The sequence below is a fragment of the Larimichthys crocea genome, chromosome XXIV (genome assembly GCF_000972845.2).
Source record: "Larimichthys crocea isolate SSNF chromosome XXIV, L_crocea_2.0, whole genome shotgun sequence".
NCBI lineage: Eukaryota > Metazoa > Chordata > Actinopteri > Sciaenidae > Larimichthys > Larimichthys crocea.
Window position 1 is genome coordinate 12,873,901 of NC_040034.1, and position 16,681 is coordinate 12,890,581.

Genomic DNA, 16,681 nt, shown 5'->3' on the forward strand with positions numbered 1-16,681 from the left:
TCAGTCTAATTCGATTAAATATCCAGAAACAACTTTGCAGTAGTATACTCTATTTCTTTCATAATCGCCTTCACCCTGGCGTCTATTCTCATCCATCAATCTGTCTGATGTAGGCTCGTCAGGACGACTGCTTTGTGTAATCGTGTTTTAGTGCAAAAACAGCAGTTCTCTGTTAATTACAATACAACAGCATGCAGCCACCTCCTGCCAGGCTGTTGAATATTTATTTACTCTTAAAAAGTTCGAAAGTTACTTTTCTTAAAAGCACGTTCAAACATCAAACACCACTCTGTAAGACAAAGTGTAATTCAACAAAATATCTTTAATAGATATAAACATTTTTACACATCACAGCTCAATGGAAACAGAATCACATGCTGTCACACATGTTAAGAATGAAGGTGCAGGGGGGTGGTCTGCTGTGCTAGGGAAACTCCGGTTCATGGTCTTTGTCCTGTCTTATCCCCCGTTTATCTTTCATATCGGTCCTTTCACTCGCCACTATATCCTAGCCAATAAAGCAGAAATACGTCAAAAATAATAATCTTAGAAAATAAGAATGAAGGTGCAAATTCTGATGAATATCAAATATCTCCTTATATACAGTTGCACAGTATCCGAGTACAAAAGGTAACAGTTATGAGGCTTAAATAAGGACTTTCAATTCAGGTCAGGCCTACAAGCAGAAAAATCTGCAGCTGGAATTTCAGGATTTACACAATATCTTACTATGTGATCACATATCGAAGAGTACCGATTGAATCTATCTGGAGAATTAAGGATCTGATTGAGGCCTTTTAGCATGCTATGGATGGAGGAAGGGGTCAGTTCCATGTAGCATTTTACATGTTGTCAACACTAGGTGGCACTGTCAATCAATCAGGCTGGAAATGGACTTTTAAGAAAATAACAATAATAAGATTTAGTATCTTGGATTCTCCTATTTTATAACATTGTTTGGGTTTATGGGATATATATTCTGTCATATAGGAGACTGATCATAATAAGTACATGCAGATCTCTTGGCTGCATATGGCTGTTTTTCTTTCATTGGCCATCGTCTTTGTCATAAATACTCTTTATACATCATGTCCAGGGCAGAGGTGAGAAAATAACATCATGTATTTACAATAATCTGAATAAGTGACACATCTCTATCTTTATGGCACCCATATTGTTTACAATATATATTCTTTTCATCAGCTTGTGACCAGTAGTCCTATACATACTTGCTTTTAACCCTCTAGTAATTAAACATCTGATACACTTGTACAATTTCATTATATAGGCAGTACAGACAGGCACTTGACCTTACAGTGTTTACAGTTATGTGCTATGCAAAGGGTCTGTCTGTGCCTACCTACTCACTCTGCTACTGAAAAAAGCACACTGTCTTTACAGGAGATGATGTCCACCCATTATATCATATAGCTTCTTTTCTTTTGGTTAGTAATAAAAAATATATATTCAGTGTTGTTATCACTGAATAGGGAAAACAGAAAAAAAAAAGTGTAAACAGCAACTAATCAACAACACACCGCGTCGCTAAATTCTTAGAAAGTGTCGACCTCTATCAGAGGAATATAGGGCCGCTTTACCAGCTCATTTTAAATCGCGTTGCGGCTTTTTTAATTGGAAATCTGTTCGTTTGTAATTAGGTTAGCTGGGGAGCTAAATGGGGACAGTAACTTTAAATCCCTTTAGGTTAGTTTCATCATCTTGCTGTCTCTGACATGCAGGGATAGCAACAATCCATTAAATTGGACACATAGCATCACGTTTGTGTAATTCAAAGGAAGGGAGTGCATGCTGATTAAAACTGACACAGTCGCACCACCACCGCTCTTTTTTTTTTCTTTTCTTTTATTCCCCCCCGCTCTTTCACACAAATAATGTAGCCTTTCATGGTGATCATACCGCAGGTCCACGAGGCTGACACAGGATGACATGTACTGTACGTCCATGTTGCCACTGGTTTGTAAAAGCCCGAGAGAGACAGCTCATGTCGCGAGTTAGTAATTCTGTCGTATGTGCAATTCTGAACAGTTTAAGTGGTCACACTCCTAAAGTAGAGCAGTCGGCGGCTGTGTGCATCAGTTCATGTCGATGGTGTTAAAGACCCACTCTGTGAACTTTTTGAGCTTGGCTGAGGCGCTGTACGACTCCTCCAGGAGACGCTGGTTGTCTTCTCGCAGGCTCTGGATCTGAGCCTGCAGTGACACCTTGGCATCTTTCTCCTGGTGGTGACAGACTTCATGAATAATCTGATCTTAGATCGTGGCAGTAAAACTTTGAACACACATTTACCTAAACATGTTATTTATTTTTCCTGGAGTAACTGACCTTTTTCAAGTCCTCCTGTAGCACCTTGACCATTGACTCCAGCTGGCTGACCTTTCCCATCAAGCAGGCTGGAGTCTCTCTGTAAAGAAGGACCAGGATGTTAGCTGGAACACTGAAACTTCAGCAGTGGTTAAAGCTGAGTCTTTTCCAAGTCTAGCCGACTAGAGGTTTACAAACAGCCAAACACAATAGTTGCTCATTTTACTGTTTAGCAATTAGATTGGAGGACTAATCAGCTGTGTTAGCTGGAGTGAAATCTGAAGGGTTCTCGATGAGTGCCTACCCAGGCGAGGGCTGTCTCAGCGGGGCTGCCTGAGGCTCAGCCTGCTGGGGGCTGGTGGCTGCTGTGCTCTCAGCCATGGAGCTCTCCTCTTGGGCTGCTAGGAAGACCAGCCTCTGCTCTGAATAAAAGAACAGTAAACAGACATATCATTAGACCTGGAGAGAAAACAAACACAGATTAACAACGCCCTCTTCTGGTGAGAAAAAAACATTGCATGTTTTTTTCCTGCCACACCCTCCCCCTGAGAAGTAATCTTAGTGATTAACCTTTACTCCACTGATTTCGAGGAGGAAATGAAAACACAACGTGTTGCCTACCCTCAAAGGCCTTGGCGGCATCTACCAGGTGAGCCCAGTCCAGCGGGCCATCTGCCCCACTGTCAGGCAGGGGCATGAGGACAGGGTCCTGCAGCTGCTGCCTCTTCCTCTCCTGCTCCAGCTCTGAGCTCTCTGTGGCCGACAGATCTCCTGGGAAGGAGGAACAGCAAAGTAAAACACTGGACAACATGTGTGTCTGTTCTCCCATGACAGAAAAACAGATACATTTAGCAATAAACACATTCAAAAAGACAAAATTTAAAGCCTTTGGATGTGTCAGTTTTCTGTTTTCAAGACATTATCCTACTTCATTACTTCAAGGTCCTCGGGACAATTCATATCACGCTTCCACCTTCTTTATGATTAGCTATAAATACTGAAGATTCACCCAGGGATTTGTGTGACGCTCGCCGGCTTGGTCCATGTCGAGTGGTGGGTGAGCGTGGCATGGTGGAGCAGCTGAACAGAAGGTCAGTAGGCGTGTCGCACTGTCCACTGGAAGATGGCTCTCTCTGCCCGCCGTAAATACTCTCATCTGACAGCGTTCTCTGGAGGGAGCGGCGAGTGGGCGGTGGACCCGGAAACAATGGCTTTGCATGGAGACGGGAACAGACAAGGGACAGAACTCAGGTAAGACAAACGGAGAAATATTGCAAATTAAAGATGTTATTAAGTCAGTGGTGTCCACAGGGCCTCACAGTGAGCTTCATCGACCGTAATGTTGATTAATAGATTATAATCTGGACGTTATAAAACTATTAACTATATAAAAGTGGATAATCTTACAATATTTTTCTCAATATACAGGTTCCTTTGCTCTAGTTTGTATTTGTGCTACTTACTTCAAGGTAACTATTTCAACTTGCTTACTTAGTAACTAGTATTAAAGTGTTATAACTGACTCCAGTTGATGGCCAGCTTAATATAAATATAGTTAAGGTCGCACAAAGGTGGCTGTTTATTTTCCTACTTAAACTAACAAATATGTTTTGTTCTCTTTGGCAGCAAATATGGTGATGAGTGGTGTGTTTTTGGTGTCATCTGTCATGTGACAACAGGCGTTGCTTTAGCTCCCTCTACCATCACTGGTGGCCGAACCGCTGCTGGATGCTCACCACATGATTTTGTTTCCAGCATTGTGTGAAGGCGATACAAAGTAACTTAAAAGATGTTTATTTAAAACACGTGGATATATTCTTCATCAGATCTAAATTTCTGTTTTTAAGTTCAGTTGATCATCTGTATAGGACATTCAAACCACAGCCCCAGTACCTTCTCTTCACTTGTAGTGGGTGGAGGGCTGTCGAGCGTGATCAGCTTCTTCAAGTCTTCTTCCAGGCTGGATTTGGCAGTGTGCCGCTGGGGCGACTGGGAGCCCCGGAGATTAGCCCTTAGCTGCGGCTGACCACCGAGCAGACCATCACTCTGGTGCCGTCTGGAGATAAAAGGCAAGGTTCAACTCAGAGGAACACCACTTGAATCCAAAGAGCAGATATTAAATAGAAAAGCAGAGAGCAAATGACGGAGGTGAAAAATGTAAGCCTGTGATTAAAGGTCATCAGATCAAATTTTAAGACAGGATGTGAGTCTGTAAATGACAAGACACTATTTAAATGGTTCGGCAGGAAAAACTGTGGTTTGTTGAACAGCTGTACAGTGAAAACGGCAGCTGTCATCAACCACAAATGGTGCAGTCACCCTTTGGGCTAAACAATGAGACATAAGCTGCTGTGAATAAATGAAAGGGGGCCAATTATGTTTAGTCACTGTTCTCTGGGAAACAAAAAAAAGAAGATTTCAAAGCATAACACACCACACGGTGGCAGTGTTGGCCATATCAGTATATCAGGTGAGCAGTCAGTGGGCCAAAATTTGACAAAATATTAACTCCTTCCTGACAGATTATCAAACATCAACACCACAGGCAGCAGGACGCTTTTGTACATGATCATTTTCATAACATGCAGCACTGCAGGAGACGCAGCTTTAAACGTTCACAGATGTTTAGTAAAAACTGTTCCTATCTTACTTGCGAGTGCTGCCAAAGTCCACAGAGTTGACAGTTCCCCCCGGTTTCCTCCAGCCAATCAGGTACTTCGAGGTCGCTCCTTGACGAGGGTAGAAACTCTTGCTCCCGGGGGACTGGCAGTTTTGGGACGAGGGCGAGGTGGCTGCAGCAGCTGCCTCGTCTTGTGGCGATGTGGGGCTGCAGCCTTGGCCAATCGGACTCCCTGAGTTGCCAGAACTAAATGGAGACAGGAGAAGGGAGGTGAGATATACAGTATGTATGAGTAAAAAATATTAAAATCAAGAGCAGATTCGTGGCTGCAAAAGTGTCAATACAGTACTATTAATTAGAGGCTTTTCATAGCAGTTGCATTAAGATTGTTTGCATGTATAAACAGAAGGTAAACACATAACTTTTTCTGTCTCTGGAGATGGGAACAATTGATGAATTTATAAATAAAAAAAAATATAGGACACAGTGTCCTTGCACTCCATTTCTTCAAATAACACTCCGCTGTCGTTTGACATAAAAGCTTGAATTTTCAAACGGCGAGTTTTGCGTGAGCGTCTGTGCGTGCACATACTGTAAAACAAAACTGCCAATGTACAGGTCTGCTGGAGCTGGCTGAGTGAAGAGAGTGAGTGAGGAAAACTTTAGTTGATTCAAAGGAAGTTGGTTTTTTAGAAGTGGGGAAACAGTGCTGAGCTCACAGTCTGCATTTCTAGCAACTTCAAGCACTTCCTTTCTATCGTGGGCACCAGGAGACGGAGATACATACAAATGCAATGCCACACACACACACACACACACACACACACACCACACACACTGTTATTTCATTCTTCCTCCCTCCCTTTGTTAATGCCAAACTGCAGAGCTTTGGACTTTTCCATCTGGGATGGTCCAGGATATATCTGGACTACAATGAATCACTGTCTTTTTAATGAAACATTGATGCAGAGGCACAAATTCCTCAGCTGCCTACAGCTGACTGTAACAGAACAGCGGCACACCTGGAGTGGGAGGCGGCATCACTCAGGCTGTAGGAGCTACCATCGGGAAGTAGGGGAAAGGCTGACGGACTCTTTGCTGGGATCTCGATGCCTCCAATGGCTACAAGAGAGTCCGGTGTCGGAGGCGGAGTGTCGGAGGTGCTCTGGCTGCCTGCTTGGTCGTCCTGCCAAGCGATTTTGTCTTTGGCCCTGAAAGCCCCAGTAGAGGAAGCCGTGCTGCTTTGTGTGGCAGTGAAGGAGGTGGCATCGATGCCGCTGTCTGTAGAAGTGCCCTGAAGATAGCCATTGAGCTCAAGATCACTCCGAACTCCTGAACGTGAGCCCACGTCATACCACTTCTCATCGCTGTGGGCGGAGCTGGAGGCGTTGCTTGAGAGTGTGTTGCTGCTTGACTGGCTGGATGAATACGGAGCATCCGGCTATTCAGAGATGAGAAATCAAATCAGCATTTTTAGTTTTTACAGTAGATATTTCACAAAGGCACATGAGAATAACATCAAATACAAGTAGGGAAATTAAATACAGTATGGTGCTAACCTTAGTGCCTTTGTTGGGAGATATGTGGCTGCTCTGGTCCGACGGCTGGAGTCGAGGAATCACCACCTTGGAAACCACATTGTCTGTAAGGCGCAAAGAAATATGGGTAATGAGGTCTGTAGCACAGTAGTAGCACACCAATTACTCAATGCTATCGCTAAGGCTGAGACCAGATTTCTTCTTACCTGCACTGGGTTTGTCTCCCAGTCTGCTGGCTGCTTCCCCCTCCCCAGTTCTGGACCATCCAACACCAGTGCTAGAGCCCACTTTCATCCCATTGACCCCGTCACCTGCCACCTGCCGCACAGACGACACAGGGGACTGGCAGTTGTTGTTATTAAACCTAGAGGGGAGATGAGGGAGGTCACCTACTGTATGTTGCCAGGTAACGCAGCAGCATAATGTAACCCACAGCGAGGGGTTAGAACTTACCCATCAGGCATAGACTTCTGCCTCCAGTGGTTGGAGCCCCCAGTGTCTGTGTAGGAGAGGCTGGAAGGGGAGTTTGTGTTGTGCATGGTGCGACCCATCACAATGGAGCAGGCAAGAGCATAGTTGTCGTTCCCTGGGGAATATCTGTGACGACGTAAAAGTATGTAAGGCGAGACAGTACAGGCAAAAACTTGTTTTTTTCTGTACCGGTCACTTCTATGACCATGTACTCTTTCAGACCAGTTGAAGAAAAATTCCCAAAATACATTGAGGTGTTTATTTTGCACCTATAGATGTCACCAATAGTTAGCATCAGATAATGTTTCATTTGCATTTCAAGATAAAATTTCAGAAAACTTAAATATTTTGGTATATTTTGGTGTAAGTAATCAACTAGGAAAGTTTCAAGGTGATATGTTGGTTTAGATAGTGAACCCTTTTGTCTTGAATAATGCACCCTACAAACAGAATTGATATACATTGTAGTCTTGTAAAATTAATGGAATTTTACATACATATCTTTGAAGGCTCCTCTAGGCCAGAGATTTTCACTACAGTAGCACTTACAAACCCCAAACTTTGCAGTTTTCTTCCTATCCGATGGTTTTACAGAGTAGTTTGTTCATATGTTATCCATAGCCTGTTTTATAGAACATTTTATTCCTAAAAATATGGCAAAAATGTAGTTTTTTAATGGCGGTTGACAGTATTTTCTGATTCTTTCTTAGTTAAAACCTTTGACAACTAAATGAAACAAGAGTTTGGAACGTGGCAACGTTCAGTTTTCTGTTTTGTAAATATATGCCCATTAGCACAATTTAATTAAAGTGTGTTTTTGTGAGTATTTATTTGTGACCTTTTGGGGTTGAGGGGTCGCCCGTCGCTGGACACACTTCGGGGAATAGCAGCTGAGTTGCGGTCACTGAAGTCTGAAGGTGGGGCTTTGATCAGCGTTCCTCCTGTCCCAGCAGTGCGTGTTTGAGGACTGGATGAGGTGCGTGGCCACTTGGTGTTGTTGTTGGTGCTGGGGCGGAAGGGGAACTTTAACTCGTAGGGCATGCCCTCCTTGTGGTTCTTGTAATCAACTAGCGGCATGTGGTAGATTTCTGAGCAGCCTCTGTTGGTACATGAAGCGCTCATGGTCAGAATTATTTCGAGACAGCCTCAACAGACAACTGCATCCAGTATCACCAACTCTTACCTGCGTGGTGTGGAGTCCTCATGTGGGGGAATGATGACCACCTTGACAGTAACGGAGGTTCTGAGAAGGTCGATCATCTGCTCATGAGACAGTGAGGCCACGGCCACCTTGCAGATCTCCACCAATCTGCTGCCCTGCCTGAGTCCAGCCTGCCAAGCGTAACCATAGGGCTCCACCTCAGCAACAATACCCTCAAAGTTGACATGAAAGCCCAGCTGGCCCAGGGCGTTACGGCGCAGGGTCATCTCTGTGGTCTGACTGCCCTTGGTCAACAGCTACAGGACAGAGAAGAAATGTAAATGCATAATGTATTAAACTTCTTAAATGAACACAGCGTCTTACATCTTTTAAAATGGATCTGACCCTCGCTTTAATCCCACCCAAGCTGAGGCGCATATTTCAATCACATACTATGAATACTAAGCACTTTCAGCATTTAAATTCAACCATTACACACCCTGTCTAGCTCTCCCCCTACCTGTGGGAAGTTAACTGAGAAGTAAATAGTAGTTAGCACAGCCTAGTATCAAATGACAGAAGGAGAACAGTTCCAATTAGCTACAGTGGTGATTCATGTCGGGATGTCCACAACAAAGCAATGACAAAAAAAAAAAAAAGGGAAAAATAAAACCAACACATTCCTGCTTTACAAAGAAGGGCGTGTACCAGTACAAGTCACAGGCAACATTAAATACAGTCCTGAACTTTTAACCACCAGCAAGAGCTGCCGTGTCATGAGGTAACTGATCAAAATGCCCAAACAAAAAAAGGCCCAACCGTACCTCCACTTTGAAACCCTCAGTAATGATATCATATCACCAAATTACTATGTATAATGCTTAGTATGACTTATAATGATAGAGTAAAGACAACAGCTGTGGCTTTTTGGTAACTATATAATTTTAGACTACACCCTTGTGTTGCTATAATAACACCAACAACACTTAGTTCTGATTTTTTCATACTTTTGTTGTGGACAGATGAAATATTATGGCCTCATACGTCATAGGACTGGAAGCCACTGAACATTTTAAATAGCACCTTTTGCCTACATACCTGTCCGCTGGCTACGGTGAACATTTGTGTTCATCGACCAGTTTCTTGACCTCGAAATGTATGTTTATTCTACTGTCGAAATGCGAATGTAATAAGGAGTCAGACAGTCAGAGGTACAAGGACTGTGGGTTCATTACAAGATGTTTGTCAGAGATGAGGTGTTTGGCTCAGTGTAACCTCGGATAGCTACAGCAGATGGTGCGTGCTAATGAGATGTACTGTCATGACAGTAATGCTGCCCCACTGACCTCCAGTCTTTTGACAACCTCTCCAAAGTCTTCTGTGTTGTTATTGATGGAGCGCAGTGATACACTCTCGCCACGCTCATAGAAGATCTTCATGGAGGCTGGACTCCCCGTCGACCAACCAATCACATCACGTGTCGCGCAGTTAAACACCACAGCTTTGGCCTCCTGATCCAACAGGATGATGAAGTCATTTGAAATGGCCAACAGGCATTCACGTTCAGCTCCAGCGACCTGATCTTCAGCGTGAACCTGCCAGGTCACGGCCCCTAGGCTCCGGAGCTCCGCCCCGCTGTACGGTCTCACCTTCTCCCGTCGTTTGTGTGCCAGAGAGATGAAGGGGAACTTCCCAGTGGGCTCTACTGGAGTACTGGTCACATGGCGCTCTGCCAAGTCCCGCAGATACTCCTGCCGTGTGCGTGTTGCCATCGCGCCAAACTTATCGGACTTGTGGGCTGCGTTCTCAGCGTTGATGACTTTGCCCAACAGGAAGTCCCTGAAGACGGTGGACTTGGGGAAGGTCACGCCCTTGGGGATTGGTGGGCCAAAGGAGGGAACGTCCTGGGAACGGGTGACAGCCACACTGCAGACAGAAAAAAGAAGGGAAAGGTTTGAGGTCACTGTTATCAATTACCAATCCGTACTTGTAAACCAGGCCTTTAAAAGTGTGGTTTGATTTGGTTAGATTCTATCATAAAACAATATAAATACAATAAAAACATACAGGAAAAAAAAAGACATTAAATATTGGAGTATTGGATATGTTTGTGTAAAGCTGGGTTGTGAAAAGTATAAATATACTTTGATACTTTTTGGATACCACATGCTTAAAATGATACGATCTCTGGTTATTCATTCAAACATTCGACAGTATCTAAAGTACTGAAGTTATTAAAAACAGATGTACAATCAGAAGGACGCCATGCATGATTGATTAACTCTACTTCTCCCGTGTGGTCTGCTGACAACCACAAAGTTCTTCTGCATCGACACATTGAGAGAGTTATTAACAGCATTACCCTGAAGACGATATATACACAACGCCGTGTTTATTTTCAACTTCTGGTGTGAGAACTTTATAAAAAACACTGCTGTCCCCGTGTGAAACAATGAGAGAGACGGGGCAAGCAGTTGTGTGTGCAGCAAGTGACAAGATTTTGGTATTGCATGCCGTTATATACTGTATATACACGCACAAAAAATAACTTGAAATATGATAATGTATCGCCATTTAAAGTTGTAGCATCGTGACAGCCTCAATGTGAAGACGAGTACATTGTTATAAATGATAAATACAGTATATTGTAGCATGACACAGGAGATGTTATTCATAAAACGGAAGCATGACAGGATAAAAAACATAACCGGAGGAAACAAAAGTTACATTTTCGAGGACAAACAACACATAGGATTGTTAAAACAGCACAGTGGAGACTTCTTTACGTAGTTTCCTTTAAAAAGGTACTGTTGCCTTTGACCTGTTTCACGTGTGAGCATAAAGGAGGGCGTTAAAACTCCTATGGGCAAGGCTCTCTTGTTACCCTCTACTACTCCTATTCCATTTGAACACAATGACTGTCCTCGAGTTAAATTACTATAAATTAGTGAACAGGTGCAGGTACTGCTCTCTCAAACAGACTCACTGTAGAACATGTTCAGCCAAGTGTGCTTTCAAACACAATGGGATTCATTCACCTGTTAGGATGTTTTGTCAAATCCGTTGGTAGTAGGTTTGCACCCACTCTGGCTGTGTAATTTCTACTGTAAATATGGTTATATGGAGGCTACACAGCAGTTGCATATACACTGAGAAGAAGGAAACACGCGACTTGGTCTTGGATAAGCTGATGTGACAGTCCTGACGAGTCTCCATCCAGTCCATTACACAGATAACACAACCACTGCCTGTAGCAGAAATGTTGCAAACCATGCCTGACTTAACCCGGCGTATAAATACTATACATCCAATCACATTTGACAAGGCAGCTCCCAGTGCTGACACCCTGCCACTCTCTGCTACATCACAGTATGGAGAAACAGTGCAGCGGTTAGAGCTAGCAAGCACAAATGGCCTATGTTTCCTAAACAAAGGTCTAGTTATGCAATCTGCCTTGCTGGCCCCGTGTGACTTTGAGGCAGCGGTTGAAAGCAGCAGATTAGCACCCCGCTGGCCCTGGGCCACTTACTCCTCTAATGCTCCAGACTGGCTCAATATGACCTGAGCATTATCCAAATCTCAGCAGCAGGCAACAACAGGCTATTAATAACTGGATGACTCAACAAGATCATAACATGCTCTTTATTAAATAGAGATTAGTGAAGTAAAGACGCCCCATTATTGACAGATTTCCATCAGATATAAAGACACACTCGTCCAACAATAGTCTATTTGTTGGATGTGTGTTTATGTTTGCAAATGTAGAAGTAGCAATCCACAGAAATTGGTATCCAGTAAGTTGTTCTACTACTCACCACAAACATCAACACAGACACCTTCAACTTACCTCCTGGTTTCACCAAAAAGCAAGCATGCTCTTCAGAGTATTACCGCACAATACCCTGAATCTTTGACGCAATCACTGCAAAGCGACAAAAAAAAAAGATTTTCCGGGTTGATGATGACTCGTTCCGTTCTGTAGCTACAATCCGACACTCAAGATGTACCACTCAGCATGGTGTAAGCAAATCCTTGCAGCCTCTGTCCGCGTTTTTTCACCCCCCAAACCATCATGGAAAAGCATCCATGGCAAGACTTGTAACCAACAGTCAGGAGTGAAGTCTAAGAATATGGTGCCTCGATCCACAGAATATGAGTAGAAGCCAAAAGGCTGGGAGTGGGTGGGTGTCTCTCTGGGTGGGGTAGCTAGATTGTCCTCAAGGATTCTGTGTCCCGCACCTCTCCATTTCATCCATAAGGCAAACAAGAAGAACTAGCATGTCACCCCTTCTCGTTTCCCAAGCAAAAAAATGCCCCCTTTAGGCAAAAAGCAAGAAGGCGTCCACTTAGTCGATGGGGATGGAGGAGCTGCTCAGAAAAAAAATTGTCAGAGAGACATAAAAGAAGATCTAGGAATAAATGAGCCCGCTTTTAATGTGAGTGTGAGCTGAGAGACAGAAGGCTTGTCTTACCCGTCCACTCCTGAGATGGACTCTGTGAGCTCTGAGGGAGTCCTCAACAGTGCTCTCCGCTCACATGCATGTCCGGGTGAAGAGAGCGCTTCATGTGCATGGCGCTAACTCCTTTAGACCATTCTGGCTCATGCTGCCCAAAGGCAAAGTGGCAGGCAGCGAGAGGAGGAGGAAGACGAGGAGGAGGCGGAGAGAGGGGTATTATATGAGTGTGTGAAGAGTGGGCTTTGAGTGGGTTGGAGTTCATGGGAAAAAAGTGCATGCATGCGTGTGTGTAACTGTGTGCAAGTAAGCACGAGAGAGGTAAAAAGGAGAGACGGGACTGCAAGAGTGACAGGGAGCAAGTCTTTATAATATCTGTGAATGCTTAGCTCAGAAAGAGTGTGCGCGGTGGGGTAGTGATGCATAAGTGTGCACAAGTGTGTCACAAAGTTGCAGTATGATCATCACGAGGCCATGAATCAGCCAGTGAAGAAGAAGAAGAAGAAGAAGAAGAAGAGGAGGTTATCTCCCATCAGTTTGATGGCTACTGAGGGCTAATCTATCTGTTCATGTACTTATGCAGACACATGAGCGTACACAATCCAGAAAGAAGGGACACTCACGCAACAGGCTTTTATGTTTGACCCATGCCTTCCAGTCAGGGCTTTTGTCTTAATGCTACTGTAGCAACCTGCATAAAAACATCACCGCTGGTAGCACTGAAAGTGGTGCGGAGCTTTTAAGGATCCCATAAAAAAGGGTTCAGCTCTGCACTGAGATGGAAAACCAACTACTGGGTTTGGTAACTCCTTACTCACCAGATACAGTCATATATATAGTCATAGTTGGTGGGTTGACATTTTAACCTCACTGTCAGGCGCAGTTCCATAATTCTCTGTGATGGTGAACCCCGTATCATAACATGTACTTATCCAGGAAGATGTTTTGTTCAGTACATGTCCACCATAACTACTTTTTTCCTTCCTTCCTTTACTTGACAAACACAAACCACATAGCACGTTCATGTTATTCGGCTGTGTTATCTATAGGGCTCACCTGTAGCACGTGTTGTCCGAGCAGGGGTTGTGCACCCGTACGATAATGAAGACATGCTGGAAGTGAGAGCGTATGGCCTTGGGGGTGAAAGGGTGAGCGCCGGGCTCCTGGAACACGATGGTCACTATGTCGTTCCCTATGTGGCGCTTCCTCAGCAACTAGTCATCGGGAAAACAACAACAAGGTTTTGATTAAAGAAGTATCTGACAGTCAAAGCATACAGTACATTTTAATGACAAAACATTGCTCTTGAAAACAATAAAAGAGTTTCTTTAGAATTCAAGTTGTATGGGAATCAAATCTGATACAAGTTATATCATGCATTCCTCTAAATGGTACACCCTTCCTTTACAGTTTTGTTTGTGACATCAGTTTCCAAACAAAGGAGTTCTCCATTTCCTGATACACGGTTAATGGAATAGCACAAAGGCCGGGCTCTCCATCTTTACCTGTTGTTTGTTGTTGGGTGTGTAAGGCAGCAGAGTCGACACATGGAACATGATCTCATAGTCCTTGTAAGTCGTGTACAGGGAGTGAGTGCCCGTGGAATCCGCTGCAGGAAAAACAGCAAGACCCATTGTACAATTACTGCCATCCATCTCACTCACATGTGTATTCTGTGTGTTAAGGTGTTTTCTTTGCAAGACAGGATGCAATTTCACCGCCGTGGATCAGTGTCAGCCTGAATGAGATGAGTGTCAAAACCAGCGCTCAGTCAACTGTTTAACCTCTTGTAAATGGAGCTCTTTGCAATTTACAGAACAAAAGACAGTGTCTAAATGTTTAAATAATATGTTTCTTTGTGAAAACACAAAGCCATAAACCAGAAAGTATTAACTTTAGCATTGGATAACCAAATCTAGATTTGTTTTAGTCAGATTACCTAAAGGAATTTATGCATTTGCAGTATATCTTAGTGGACACACCACAGAAAAAGGGACACTAGAGTAGAGTTAAAAAGGAAAGATAAGTGAAGTGAAAGTCTCACACGGACAAAGCTGGCGGGAGAATTAGTTCCAGTGAAAGGAAATATTTGACCAAAAGCAAGATAAAGAATCAAAGTACAATCACTATAAAGCACAGCAATATGAAGGCAGGGAAACCCAAAATGCTAACCAGGACAAAGTCCTTTCTTTTATTGTCAAAACTAAAGTGAAACTAACTTACAGCAGGGCTAGGCGAGGCTAGCTGAGGCAAAGTGCTAGGCGACAAAATACACTACAATAATCTGTGCTGTAAAGATCAGAAATGAATAAAAGCACACATTACGTGTGTGTGTGTTTGCTATGTGTGCACTAGAAGTGTGTTTTGGAGTTGTTACTTTTGGTGTCCAGCTGGGCTCTGTACTTGGTGAAGCCCTTGAGGCGAACGTTATCCCCCAACAGTTGGAGGAACTCTTCCAGGGCGGGTCCGGCCGTCTCGTTGTTGTACATCTCCTCCTCAGTGCTCTGGCCTGCTCTGCAATACATCACCCCCACTTTCACCTGAAAACTTAGCTGGGGAGCAAGAAAGAAGCACACATGAAATTTCTTCAACAGTTCACCTCAGGACACAGGATTCTCTGTACAGATTTGGACAAGCGCTATACTTGGTTCAATCATGCTTTAAGCTCCTACCCCCTGCTCATCCAATTTCATCAGCTGCTCTGTGACTTTGGGTGTGTTGAGTGCCAGTCTGAGGCAGGACAGATCCAGCTCGGGGAGAAGGTACTCCAGTACCTCTTTGATGGGCAGCCCTCGGGTAGTGCCGTGCTTAGAGGTGGAAGGCACTGCGTCCTCAAGGACAGAACCTCTTAGAGTTGTCAGCTGAATGAGTGAGATTACAGAGAGGAGTGTGAGAACAGAAGGAATGCAATGGAGCATACGGATACCAAAAAAAAGGACTAAACACCAGGAAAAAAGAAATAAGTCGCTGCAGGTTTTAAAGTAATACCTTCCTCTTATTGTATCTTCAGAAAGCTGACATATAACAACATTATGACTCAAGGCCTCGGTTAAGTAGAACTGAGGAAGAAGAGGTGGGAGGGCTTGTCCAAGCATTCTCTGTACACAAGGTCTGCATTGTGCTGGGCTCTGGGAGTGAACTCAATCACTCGGCTATCATAAGCAGCTGGAACGGACCGAGACTTTCTCTCCTGTGAGTTTGAGGCCGTGCAGAGTCTGTCTTTACAATGGATCTGTGTTCCCCATGTTTGGAAGGTAGAGTAGGGGGGCGGGGGTCCTGCGGTACTTCAGTCTAAATTGCGGGGGTTTAATCACATGCACCTGTCCCACTTCAATCCACAACAAACAGCCTTGAGGAGGTGCCTTAACTTTCAGTCTTGGGATGTACGTCTATATAGTAAATCCCCAAAGTCAAAATTTAAAACCCCAAATCCCAAACCAAACAGAGGACTGGGAGCCAACACTGCAACTAAATATGACATTCTATTTTTACTGAAACACAGAAGTAAAGCTCTCCACACAGTGGTTTGAGGTTGTCGGGCACTGACAGGCCTTGGAGGCTGGAAGATGAGTGCACTTCCTGAAGTTACTTCACACATTGCTAATATTGGGAGACAGCTGAATAGCCTAAGGGCTTGTTGCGTAATAAGAAACAAGGGCTAAGACTGGTTTTACCTCGAGTTGGTCTCCATAGTATTAGCAGGAGTTGAGCTATACACATTTTCTATGCCGATAAACAGGACAAGATCCAAGCATAATAACATGATGACAACAAAATGAATGTCTCCTCTTTCCAAAAAATCAAAATCCAAAATTTGTGAGTGCAAATATAATAATTGCATCGCTAAACACTGTGGGCGGATTCACTCCACAGCAGCAACAATTTATGTGATGTGGTGCTGAGGTTGAGGTTGAGGTTAGGGTGTAGTAAGGATATGACACCATGGCTGACCTCGCTGGTTCTGAAGATGAGGCGGTAGTTATACTGCTGGCCGTGCTCCTTGTCCTCCTCCAGCTTCTCTCTGCGCAAGCTCACTGCCACTGGACCCAACGCCTCGTCGATACCAAAGTAGTTCCAGTGCTCTGAGGTGGAGGAAGTGTCAGAGATACGGGGAAAATTTTAAAAACCAAGAGTC

The 16,681-nt window shown here is 44.0% G+C and overlaps 1 protein-coding gene across 2 annotated transcripts in view; it reads right to left on the minus strand.

The window, feature by feature from the left end:
- Positions 1-322: 322 nt before the first annotated feature.
- The window catches only part of LOC104921325 (signal-induced proliferation-associated 1-like protein 1), a 33,213-nt gene continuing 16,854 nt past the window's right edge, over positions 323-16,681 (minus strand). Inside the window, exons 3-22 of one of the 2 annotated variants that reach the window (XM_027274814.1) lie at positions 16,498-16,628; positions 15,219-15,407; positions 14,924-15,098; positions 14,052-14,155; positions 13,603-13,760; positions 9,439-10,018; positions 8,135-8,409; positions 7,790-8,050; positions 6,934-7,077; positions 6,687-6,844; positions 6,502-6,584; positions 5,965-6,383; positions 4,973-5,188; positions 4,216-4,378; positions 3,332-3,533; positions 2,944-3,093; positions 2,627-2,744; positions 2,344-2,422; positions 2,125-2,237; positions 324-508 (exon numbers count right to left, since the gene is read on the minus strand). In XM_027274814.1, coding sequence (XP_027130615.1) covers positions 502-508; positions 2,125-2,237; positions 2,344-2,422; positions 2,627-2,744; positions 2,944-3,093; positions 3,332-3,533; positions 4,216-4,378; positions 4,973-5,188; positions 5,965-6,383; positions 6,502-6,584; positions 6,687-6,844; positions 6,934-7,077; positions 7,790-8,050; positions 8,135-8,409; positions 9,439-10,018; positions 13,603-13,760; positions 14,052-14,155; positions 14,924-15,098; positions 15,219-15,407; positions 16,498-16,628 — 3,725 coding nt within the window. In that variant the 3' untranslated portion in view covers positions 324-501. Of the gene's footprint in view, positions 2,238-2,343; positions 2,423-2,626; positions 2,745-2,943; positions 3,094-3,331; positions 3,534-4,215; positions 4,379-4,972; positions 5,189-5,964; positions 6,384-6,501; positions 6,585-6,686; positions 6,845-6,933; positions 7,078-7,789; positions 8,051-8,134; positions 8,410-9,438; positions 10,019-13,602; positions 13,761-14,051; positions 14,156-14,923; positions 15,099-15,218; positions 15,408-16,497; positions 16,629-16,681 lie in introns of both variants that reach the window. The other variant, XM_027274813.1, reaches the window with a different exon arrangement.